Genomic DNA, 11203 nt, shown 5'->3' with positions numbered 1-11203 from the left:
GAAGAGTGGGCCAAAATTCCTCCACAACATGAGCGAATGATAAAGTCATAAAGAAAAAGATTGCTTCAAGTTATAGCTGCTAATAGTGGTTATACAAGCTATTCAATCAAGGTGTGCAACATGGAATAAATGCACGTAAAATATAGTACAATGCATACCTAATGTTTATTTTGGACAATGTTCTCAATGAAACAAGAAATCTAATAAAACTTAAATAACCCCAAGTCTCTAAATTGACCTGCACAGCTCACATTAATGCTGTGTGATGCTGCAAATTTTGTTATCAATCTCATGCAAAGTACATACAGGGACAGTCTAGCCGATATACCAGTACAGATACTTCTAAACTATAAAGGCAGTTTATGTAGGGGAGAACAATGTGTCATGATGCATAAAATAGATGTGGCAATCAACACTAAAGGGTTCAGACAATTTTCATAGTGTGTTTGATGGTTTTTTTCCACTACCAAAACATTTTTTTTAATTCAATACAGTTCAGTGGGCTAAATATTGAACTTAGAGCACAGAAACAAAGCATCACTCTGATACCAATACCAGCTTTGTTATCGATACTATTGGTATTTGGAGAGCTGCTGAATGACTTATTCATGGACTCTGGTTCCACCCACTTTAATGCAGTTCAGAGAGATTTTTGAACCTTTTACTTAACAACATGCAGGTAGTTTTTACATTAAACAGATTTTACATATAAAATACAATGAAATTAGATATTTGAAAATATTATTGGACTACATTAATTTAGATATCAGCATAAGAATAGTTGCACAGCTTACCAGTTACTACATTGAACTCGTGTTTACACATTCATACGTGATTACAATTTACGTGAAAAGGGAAAGACCATTTCTGAATCAAGGAGGGGGCCTAAGGGTATATCTTTCGCCATCTTACAATGCTGTGATTGCAGCCATTTCCCAACACTCTGTGAATGCTACTCATGGCCATTGATCAATGTTCTTTGATCAGTGGGTTTTGGTCAGATGTTTGATCAACAATCACTGCAGTGATTGTTGATCAATCACTGCAGTGATTGTTGATCAATGGTCATGGGAATTGACATAATTATGATTAAGGAACTGACCTCACAGCCCATTGTTCCTTCAGTGGGCTGGTTTCAGTCATTATGCAAATGTACTGTTTATAAGGTTTGGGGAAACCTGCAGTCAGCTGAGACTGAAGAAGTCACTTGGATGAGTGACGAAACGTTTCTCCCACCAAACGCTACGTCCAGATGAACGGATTCAACTTTTGGAGATTTACTTTCCTGGATGATTGAGAATGCATCAAGACATGATACAATAATTCAAAGCTCAAAGGACTTTACTTTGGGGAAATGAGCGTAATGCTAATTTATCTGTCTGTTTTAGTGGGAATTACATTTTTTCTTTTCTTTTTAAATAACGTAAACAACAGCTGCTTCCGGGGCGGATACACAGCTGTGCTAACTTCCGCTTCCTAACATTGAGCGCGCAATCTAAACCAACAAGCTGACATCCCAGCAGCTGCCGCAACATCCTAAGGAATATTTTATTCATTTTAAAAATATTTATTAATTTTTGCGAAGATGTCTTTTACTCCAAAAAGGCCATGCCCAGACCCAATGAACGACTCGATGGAGAAAAGAATAAAGCGGATTTCTATCGAGGGGAACATCGGTGAGTACTGCAGCTTATTGCAAAAGTCACATTTAAAAAACAAACAAACAAAAAGTTCATTTTATAAGTTTAATGTCCGCAGATGGATGTCAGGTACTGCTCGGGGTACCTGTGTGTAACAGTATACAGCTTCAGACGATGTACTACTTTTGCCGCCAATTTGCTACTAGAGTATTCTTCTTCTAAGAAAATATTAGACGATATTGCACCTGTGTGACGCGTAGCCAGGTCGATACAATACGCTATATGACACGAGTTAACTTTAATTTGTGCTTCTTTGTGTTCAGCGGCAGGCAAATCTACCTTTGTGCGCCTCTTGGAGCAGGAGAGCGCGGACTGGGAGGTGGTACCAGAGCCGATCGCCAGGTGGTGCAATGTTCAAACAACTGGCAGCGACTTTGAGGTATTAAAATAAAATACGATTCTACATTAGAGTCGTTTAAAAAAAAATGCATTTCTGAGGTTTACATAAAATCTGCTTTGTTGTCAGTTTATGGCAAATTTGTGAGTAATTTAATAACCAGCATATTATCGTGCATGTGTGCATTCAGGAAGACGTATTAACTGGGGAGACTCCCCATCTGTATTTAGAGTGCAGCTGCTGTCTACCCTTATACAGTATCTGCATGGCCACACACCCAGAGGGACAGATGGTCCCACTGTGGGCGCATGAATGTATCATCATCAGGCCAAACATCTGACCTCCCACACAACTGTAGCCTCACCTTCAGCCTAATATTAATTGTCTCTACTCTACATGCCATAAGGATCCCCCACCCTACCCCCAGCTACCAGGCAGTGAGAAGGATATTCAGATACTTGAGCATTCTTCTACATATCAACCAAAGATGCTTAAACAAGTAACGTAATGGAATGAAAAGCAGACTGGTGTGTTGCATTTGCACTGTTGTTATATTATTAATGACTGGATACAAGTTACCAGTCATCCATGTTAAGTTAGGCAGATTATTCATTGTGACCAGTTTTCATTCAGGCCAGCAGAGGTGGGAGTCATCAGACAACACAAGATACGATATTATCACATGATATTATTGCAGTTTTTTAAATTTTTATTTTGATTGTATTGCAGTAACATATACTGCAGTTTATCACCTTTCAGAAGTGATGTCCTCAAAGATAAAATTGTTAGTATCTGTCTTGTCCAATGCTTTCACTTTGTGCTGCAACACCAGATTGTCGAGTATACCAACACTGTCAGTAAAACCTGCCAGAAATGTTGGCATAAAATGGACAGGCTAGGGTCATGGTTGCAATTACATGCAAACTGTTTCTGATCATTCAACAATTAACTGTGGAAATTGTTGAAAGCCACACATCTGTTGCTGTCTGCGTAGACAGGAAGTCACATTTAACTTTTAGATTTGCAGAAAGTTTGCTTCCTATCAGGCAACTGGTGCAGTCGCCCTGCAGTCAATCAAAATTAGTTGTGAGTGTGCAACACCCTCAAGCTCAGGGAGACCATTTAGTCACCACTAGTTGCAATTTGTTGCAGAATGTGGAAAAAATTCAACACATGCTGTCCTGTTTTTCATTTATTTATTTAATTCCCCCCACTCCTAGTGCCCAGTTAAAAGAAGTTAAACACTTCAAATAAAAAAATATATCAGCTCACATATACACTTTTTGTTGCTAACCCAATAAATAATGCAAAATGGTGTCGGCACGCTGTAAAATGATAGTATGGAGGCATTATTAGAATGCACTGCTTCAGCTGAACCATTCAACGATCCTCAACGAGTCTCCACTACTGCCACAACTTTTAAAGGCAGTGGTCAAGCACCCCCTGCCAGTCATTGGACAAAGTATTTTTGGAGAGCAATGCTGGTGACAAACCCATCAAATTTAGAAAAATGGGTTATTTTGACTAAATGTGGGCTGAGATATTTATGGAAAATCCAGCTTTATTCAGCAAAAGACAAAGCTTAAATGATTTACAGTACATGGTTAAATAATAGTAACTATCACTTGTATATGACACACGAAACTGTATGAATTAAGATGCTTCGGATTGTCTTAAAGGACCTGAGTTCAATGCGTAAAGTTGTATTCTGATATTTGCAAGATCTAAGAAGTCGTAAAGGTGGGTAAAATTAAACAATGGGATTTTTATGTTCTAGGAGCTGACCACATCTCAGAGAAGCGGGGGGAACGTCCTGCAGATGATGTACGAGAAGCCAGGGCGGTGGGCTTATACTTTCCAGAGCTACGCCTGTATCAGCCGGGTGCGTGCCCAGATCAGATCAGCCAACGGGAAGCTCAGGGAGGCTGAGAATCCTGTGCAATTCTTTGAGCGGTCCATCTACAGTGACAGGTATCCGACCTACTGAAGAATGTACACTTGATAAAAACATTGTTATCATTAGAAAAAATAATGGTGCTGAACTGTGCAAAAGTGTTAAAATGACTACCCAGATTTTTATTTTTTTTCGCTGTGAGCACGGTGTAGGAATTTTTACCAGGCTTTAGAAACCTTTGTAAGAATTCACTTCTTTCCCACCACAGGAACCAGCCTCTGATTTATTTAACCCCTCAAAAAATGACATTTTAAAACAGTCTGTGGTAAATAAAGCAGAATTATTCATCCTTTCTTTTTGGATTCATCATATCTTAGGTACATCTTTGCAGCCAACCTATATGAGAGTGAATGCCTGAATGAGACCGAATGGTCCGTCTACCAGGACTGGCATGGGTGGCTGCACAACCAGTTTGGCAAGGACATCGAGCTGGATGGCATTATCTACCTCAGAGCCTCGCCAGAGGTAACCTCCTTCTTTGTACTGCACACGTTTATACCTAAATTTAGAAGGTTTTGCAATTTTCATCATTCATGATTTAAAAAATAATAATAAATAAAGCTCACACCAAGCAAAAAGTTCACAGTGTTCTTCTTCGTCGGTGTACAGAGGTGTTTAGAGCGGTTACACCTGAGAGGGAGAGAGGAAGAGCAAGACATCCCTCTGGAGTACTTGGAGAAACTTCACTTCAAGCACGAGAGCTGGCTGCAGCACAAGAGCCTGACGTAAGCAGAGTGTACAGCTGGAAACTGTGTGCATTTATATGAGGAAAACAGATGTACTTGTATGATAGGAGAGGCTTTGAATAAGCATTGGAAACCCCCTAATCCCCCATTCATGCAACAGCTTGAGGGGGGGAAGCGAGGGTTCAAACAGCGATACATGTGATCTTCATCTGCGTCATTGTCTTTGTGTGATGGGCTGTTTCTTTGCTCCATCATGTGTACATTTCTTTACAAAGTTTAATGTCTTCATTTCATTAAAAACTGTATGCAGTTTCCCACAGTGGGAAACTATAACATCTCTAACTGCATGTGCTATATCATGTCTTCCCACAGCATGGAGTTTGAGTATCTCAGTGACGTGCCGGTCATGACGCTTGACGTGAATGAAGATTTTAAGGGCGATAAAATCAAATGTGCTGACATGATCGAGAAGGTTGGTACTGTTTAAGCCTGCGTAAAGATCAGAAATGATCAAGTAATGCTTTCATGCTGGTTTCGCTTTGAGTGGAGCTTTAGGAGAGCCAGAAATACTGTTTGCTTTAAGGGGAACGTTTGCCCCTAAATCAAATTTTCATATCCTCTGGCCTGTAGTGCTGTTTATCCTCTTGGATTGTTCTGCATTTATCAGCTGGAAAGATGTCTGCCTTCTCTTTAGTATCATGGAATTAAAAGGCGCTCTTCTTTTGATCCTAAAAGTGGCAAAGGCATACATCTGATGCACTTGGCAGCACCTCAGTGTCTGCACCAGTCTGTAAAACATGGTATAGGCTCTGTTGTGGTTTGGGCTGTATTTCAGCCAGTAATCTTATCAGAATTAATGGAATCATGTATGTAGAAAAATACAGTTAAATCTTGATCCATCGGTCCATACTGTGTGGAAAGCGCTTGATTGGCTTCATTTTTCAGCATAATAATGATCCCAAACACACTGCCAATGCAGTAAAAGCATATCTTGATAGAGAAACACACAATGGAACACTATCAGTCATGGGTTGACCTCCCCGGAGCCCAGACCTCAATGTTACTGAGGCATCAACTTGACCGAGAACAGAATAAAAGGCATAAATATCCAAAGAAGAGCTTTGAGTGTCCTTAAAGAGGCTGGGAGAACTATTCCTGACGACTAAAATAAATTACATGAAAGCCTAAAAAAGTAAAGGCTGTGCTAAAGAATAAAGATGGCTATATCAAATATTGAATTCCAGGCTCGTTAGCATTGTACAGATTAAATTTTTGCCGTTACATTTTGTATTTCCATGTATGTTTTTGCACATTTCAATAAATTGCTGCGCCTATGCCTCATTTTCCTGGCAAAATGGAAAGAATCATCAAGTGGCTCAACACGTTTAGCAGCACTGTGTCAAAAGACACTACTGTAAAAAGAAAACTGTTATAAAGGAAGCCACTTTGGGCAAAATGCTGCATGAGACTGAGTTTCTTGTGCTTCAGGGCTCAGTGATGCAATAAAATGTATTTGAGCACTGGCACTTTTACTCTCGTAAACACACACTGCGCTTGTTCATGTATCAGTTTCATGTTGATGCTATCAGCTGTGGTTAACTCAAGCACTTATTTTCATATTAGGCACAAATAAAACCCTGTTTCACACACAACTTGGTGCTGTTACATAAACCCAGCTGTTATGGGGGGGATCCAAAGTAATGATCTGTGCCTTTGTTGGTTTAGATTTTTATGCTAATGTTTTTATTTTTATTTTTTTTTAGGTCAAAGAGTTCTTGAGCACGCTATGAACACCGCCACAAAGAAAAGAGTGAAGACTGGATGGAGTATGGCTTTTAAAGCATAGACAATGACAATTACTTATATGTTCAATAACTGAAAAGGTATTGGGGGGGGTTTTTTGTTTTTTTTTAAGTGTTGTGTATTTATCAGCATTAATGTGCGCAAATGAGATTGTAATGTATGTCCACTGATAACAATGACAGTAAACTTGTTATTTTTCGCCCACCAACTGCACAAAATCAAGTGTCACACGTGTTCTTTCTCGGCTCCAAATGTTTCTTGGCATTCTGTGCAACTCTTCCAGGAGATGTCGCCAGTCTCCATTAAAGCTGCCTGCCTATTTCTGACCGCTCAGCCTGCCTTTACCTGGTAGCTCCAATAGGATTTGACTAAAGCTATCTGACATTAGCTTCTTTCATTTTTCCTTTAATGCCTTTTTGAAAAAGCACAGAGTAGAAGAGATCACCCAGGTGGAAACATCTCATGACTTTTTTGTGTTTGTTTTTGCTCTTTTGGCAGTTCCAGGTCCAAAATAAATGCCCATCCTCTGCAAGTGTTCAAATGAATTATTTAAGTGTAACTTTTGGAGTGCTGTCAGCAGGATTTGTTTACACATTTCCTGTTAAGCAATAAAAAACTGATTTTTCATGTTTCTGTCTGTGGTTAAAGTTGTTTTAGTGAAGTAATGTGAAGGCAATTTGTCAAGTTTAAGTGTTCTGCGCGCCTCCCAGCGCTAATGGTCTGACCTCCGCCCCCCTCATCCGTGGCGTCACGCAGGAGGAGGGATGGTACTTTAAATATGGGGAAAGACACGCTACACACAAAGACTCCCGTGGCACTTCCAAACAGGCGCTTTGGACAAGATGTTACCTTGGCCTTGCGTGTGGGTTTCCAGTTAGATATGTGGATTGTGCGTTACGCGTTAGGTTTGATTTGTAGGGTCGAAGAGATCATCCCAGCGAGATAGCCGAAGCTCACGTACTTTAGTTTTAGGCACTTTGGGAGCGCAGCAGCTCGATTAGGCAACCGTTCTCAAACACGCACGACTTTAACACGACTCGAAACTGACGAGGAGGACAGGTGGACGCCACGCCGATCAGCCGCGAAGGGGAAACTCGTCACCATGAGTTCCGACAAGAGCAAGTAAGTGTGATCGTCAAGTGTTAGCTGGTGAAACTAAAAGCTGGGCACATTTGAAGTTTTACTTCATAGCTTTCGGTCCTCGGGTTTTTGGAGAGATTTGCTTTGCTATTTCCTGGCAAGTGTCGAGTCGGTGAACGAGGCGTCAGAATGTCGCTCACCAGCAAACAAAGTGGACACGTTCAAAGGATTGCGCCAGTGTGCGTAAAGCTGGAATTTGTGTGGTTTCTGAGTTTAGTGGATCGCTGATGCCATGCCATAGTAACGCCACGTGCAGGCTATTTATAAGAGTACTGATCTTTCTGAAACGCGTTCATTCATTCCAGCGACAACCTTGGATAGATAAGACACACACAGCCGCACTGCTGTGGCTATGAACGGGCTAATCTATTTTCCAAGAAGCTGTCGCTATTAATTAGAGGGGAGGAGAGCGTGGAGAGTGTCGGAGATGTCTTCTGCATTGCATCTTTATGAATAAAGCCGTGCGTAATGCGTAGTGCGCGTAGAACGCACTATCCCCGTGGTAGACTGGTATGACAACCCACCCACCTCCCCCCCTTCAAAATAAAAAAATAAAAAAATCCGCACTCAGCGTGGGCACAGTTGTGCCCTCATATGCAGGAACACATCAGACTTCACAGTACTGTCAAACAGGGAAAATTCACTGAATCTGCACTTTCCTTATAAGCATCTCATTGACGGATGTTTTTGGTTTGAAAATGTAATTGCATCGGAATAGGCGAGGCACGGTTCCCCAGAGCGAGCGTGACGCCCTCTCCAAGTAACAACGAACAAAACCTGAAATGACCTATTGTGCCGTGCCTTGTCAGCAGAAACTATAAAAGTGACAGCCGATTCCTCGTTCTTGTGTCTTTCCCGGAGACAGACGTTTGGTTTTGTAACAGGGAAACGTTTTCTCTATTCTTTTTGTTCTGTTTCACCTGCACCTGTGTGAGCGCCTGCTGAAACTTAAAGTACTCTTTTGTGTTCTTCCCGTTGATGCTTTGACCAATGTGCCATTGAAGGAAATTCCAAAAGTTAAGGCAGAGCTGAAGGGCACTGAGCTAACTACTGTTTGGTTATTACACAAGTCAAATAACCTCTTTGATTGTACTGGTGATATGGCCATTTATTTGTTTACCCATTTCACTTCACATTCAGGCTCAGCAATAGTGCGGTAGTGGAAGTCGCAATAGCCCCACTTGATCGTTAATTGGGTAGAAAGTAGTGGCTATATCTGAGTAATATTAGGCTGAATCTATATCTGAGTAATATTAGGCTGAAAAGTATGTTGTGATAACAATACCAATATAATGGGTTTATTATTGCAACACTTTGATTAAATATATATAGGTGTATGCTTCATATTATGGTCTGCTCTCAGCCTGCAAAACTGCCAAATGGGCAATAGTCAAGTAATATACCTAATGCTGATCACCTATATGTCTCCCTCTGTCCTTCAAGTAATGAGTGAAGGGTGCAGAGGTTTACTGCGCCCAGCCAAATCAACTGTTTTATGCTTACCTGTTAAACCTTCATGTGGGTATTACTGCCCAGAAAATCAGCTTTAGCGCGAGTATCACTTTAAGGCTTGAAACTCGCTGCTGTACAACTTCCCCCCCCTTTTTTTTTTTTCTTTTCTTTTTTTGCCCTGATGGTGCTGAGGGCATCTACCCTCATGGCCAACCTGGCTGGTGGGACTGGGTGCGTCATTCTGTAAAGAGATGGGGATGATCCCTGATCCCAAACAGCTGATCCCGGCTCCTCACGCACTGACAGGTTTATCCAGACACCTGAGGTCACCGGGAACTGAAGCAGAATGGAAAGTTCAGCAATGAGAAATGGATGCAGCTGGTTGCTCAGAATTTCACCCAGATTATTATTCTTATTCTTACTATCATTATTATTATTATTGATTAATCAAGTAGAGAGAGCCATAGAAGGAAATGGGGGGGGAAAAAAAACAAGATCAAGTATATTTCCTGTATTTGACTTAAGTGAGGAGACGTAGGATCCGATGTTGGCCTGATTTTTAAACTCAGCGAGTCATTTTGACTTTTCTGAGTAATACCAAAAAGCAGATCTAAAGTTTCTACTTTCTTTGAAGCCCTTGCAGTATTTTTTTATTCCATTTGGCAATTCAAAACAAGAATGATGCGCTCCCCTCCTGCATCCAGGATGTCTGTGAACCACCTGTGGCCTGTTTCTCATGGTTAGTCGAGCCCTGTCTGAGGCTGCAGTGTGCAGTGATTAACACGGCTCTGTGAACTTGCCTTAGCCAGCAGTAAAACCTGAAACATGAGCTTTCTTTGCTCTTCTGTGTGCTCACCGGTTTCCCTGATGGCCCTCTCTCTGTGCTACATGAGCTGCCTTCATGCATACCGCTGCATCACCAGCACTTTGGTACCTGCTGCAGAAGTAAATTCTTAGAGAGATCCTGAATCGTAGCTCCTGTCTGTACAGCCATTGTGCAAGAATGAATTAAAAGGGCCAGTTTCATGTTTTTATAGTGTGTCTCTTCTGATTGTTCTTAATGTCTGCTTAGGTACAAGGTACAAAGAATACAGCATGGTAGAACCCAGCTCGTGCTGTTTTCTGTACGCTCTGTCCTGGGGTGGAAGAAGATGAGTACAAGCAGAAAGGAACACTCAAAGCAATCAGAGGCTTAATGATAGTGTTGACTCCATGTGCACAGTGCAGTGTGGAGACTTATCCTTGGTCACTTTTATTTCTTTTTTTTTTTCATATTGAGAAAAGAAAGAGCAACAAAAAGAAGGTATAGAGGTTAAGGATTGCATATAAACTTGGCGCTAAACCCAACCACTCCTCGACACCCATTTGATCTGGGAGCTGGTTGCATCTGTTATCATCAGTGTTGTGTTCCTAGCGTTCTTAGGGCCAGAGATCATATCCACTAGGGAGATCCAGATGAGCTCGGAGTGCAATCAAAGGAACACGTTGTATCCTTCCTGACTTTGTTTATTTAGCGGTTTTGCGCACTGCTCCCATCCCTCTCATCGTTGGCCTCACATTGTTCAGTAGCAAATTTCAACTGCCCACGTGTTTATTTCACATTCTTTGTGTGCATCCTAAAGCAAATATTTATTTTTTGTTTATTGGAAAAAAACTGCTGCCAAAACAGCTGCCAGAGCGGAAAAACACTAATTTGATTGTGACATGCATATTTAGTTTTACTGCAGTTTGACGCAGTACACTGACACAAAGGCACAGGGTAAGTAAAGTTTATAGCTCAGCTCAATGGAATATAAAGGCAGCCTGTTTTTTTTCCCACCTTTTTATAGTAATGTATATTGGTTTCTGTATACAGTGTTGAAATTAATTATTTGATGAACAGTCTAACTTTTGGGGTAGTTTGATTTTTAATGGAGAGAGATTGAATCTAAATTACGTAAACAGTCTGAATGGATTTGCATGTCGCCGAGCGAGCAAAACATGACTGGCTACCTGGTGGAGCAACCCTTTTTGGCAAGCACAGCTGTAAGACGTTTCTTGTAGTTGGTCACCAGGTTTGGAGATTGGCTAGACCACTTCATGACCTTAATGTGACCTATCCATGACCCGTCTTCAGTGTTCTAGCTGAGGG

At 41.1% G+C, this 11203-nt stretch overlaps 2 protein-coding genes across 3 annotated transcripts in view; both read left to right on the top strand.

Annotated features, from left to right (window-relative positions):
- The first annotated feature begins 1436 nt into the window (after positions 1–1436).
- dck (deoxycytidine kinase) lies at positions 1437–6698 on the top strand. The gene is made up of 7 exons (XM_003449652.5): positions 1437–1676; positions 1964–2079; positions 3815–4008; positions 4309–4456; positions 4601–4716; positions 5050–5149; positions 6441–6698. The coding sequence occupies exons 1-7, from the start codon at positions 1586–1588 to the stop codon at positions 6465–6467; spliced, it is 792 nt and encodes a 263-aa protein (XP_003449700.1). The 5' UTR covers positions 1437–1585; the 3' UTR covers positions 6468–6698.
- Positions 6699–7250: 552 nt separating this feature from the next.
- LOC100706137 (electrogenic sodium bicarbonate cotransporter 1) overlaps positions 7251–11203 on the top strand; it is a 34211-nt gene continuing 30258 nt past the window's right edge. For both annotated transcript variants that reach the window (XM_025909021.1, XM_003449651.5), the window contains exon 1: positions 7251–7602. In XM_025909021.1, the coding sequence (XP_025764806.1) occupies positions 7583–7602 (20 nt within the window). In that variant the 5' untranslated portion in view covers positions 7251–7582. The remainder of the gene's footprint in view (positions 7603–11203) is intronic.

Source organism: Oreochromis niloticus, linkage group LG7 (genome assembly GCF_001858045.2).
Source record: "Oreochromis niloticus isolate F11D_XX linkage group LG7, O_niloticus_UMD_NMBU, whole genome shotgun sequence".
Taxonomy (NCBI): domain Eukaryota; kingdom Metazoa; phylum Chordata; class Actinopteri; order Cichliformes; family Cichlidae; genus Oreochromis; species Oreochromis niloticus.
The sequence above is the reverse complement of the archived record's forward strand: the minus strand, read 5'-3'. Positions and strand labels throughout refer to the sequence as shown.

What these genes read in the sequence shown, in the direction of transcription:
- dck (XM_003449652.5), top strand. Translation starts at nt 1,586, where the DNA reads ATGTCTTTTACTCCAAAAAGGCCATGCCCAGACCCAATGAACGACTCG. An exon ending in CAACTGGCAGCGACTTTGAG is followed by an intron (nt 2,080 to 3,814) that starts GTATTAAAATAA and finishes TTTATGTTCTAG; the next exon opens with GAGCTGACCACATCTCAGAG. An exon ending in CGGTCCATCTACAGTGACAG is followed by an intron (nt 4,009 to 4,308) that starts GTATCCGACCTA and finishes ATCATATCTTAG; the next exon opens with GTACATCTTTGCAGCCAACC.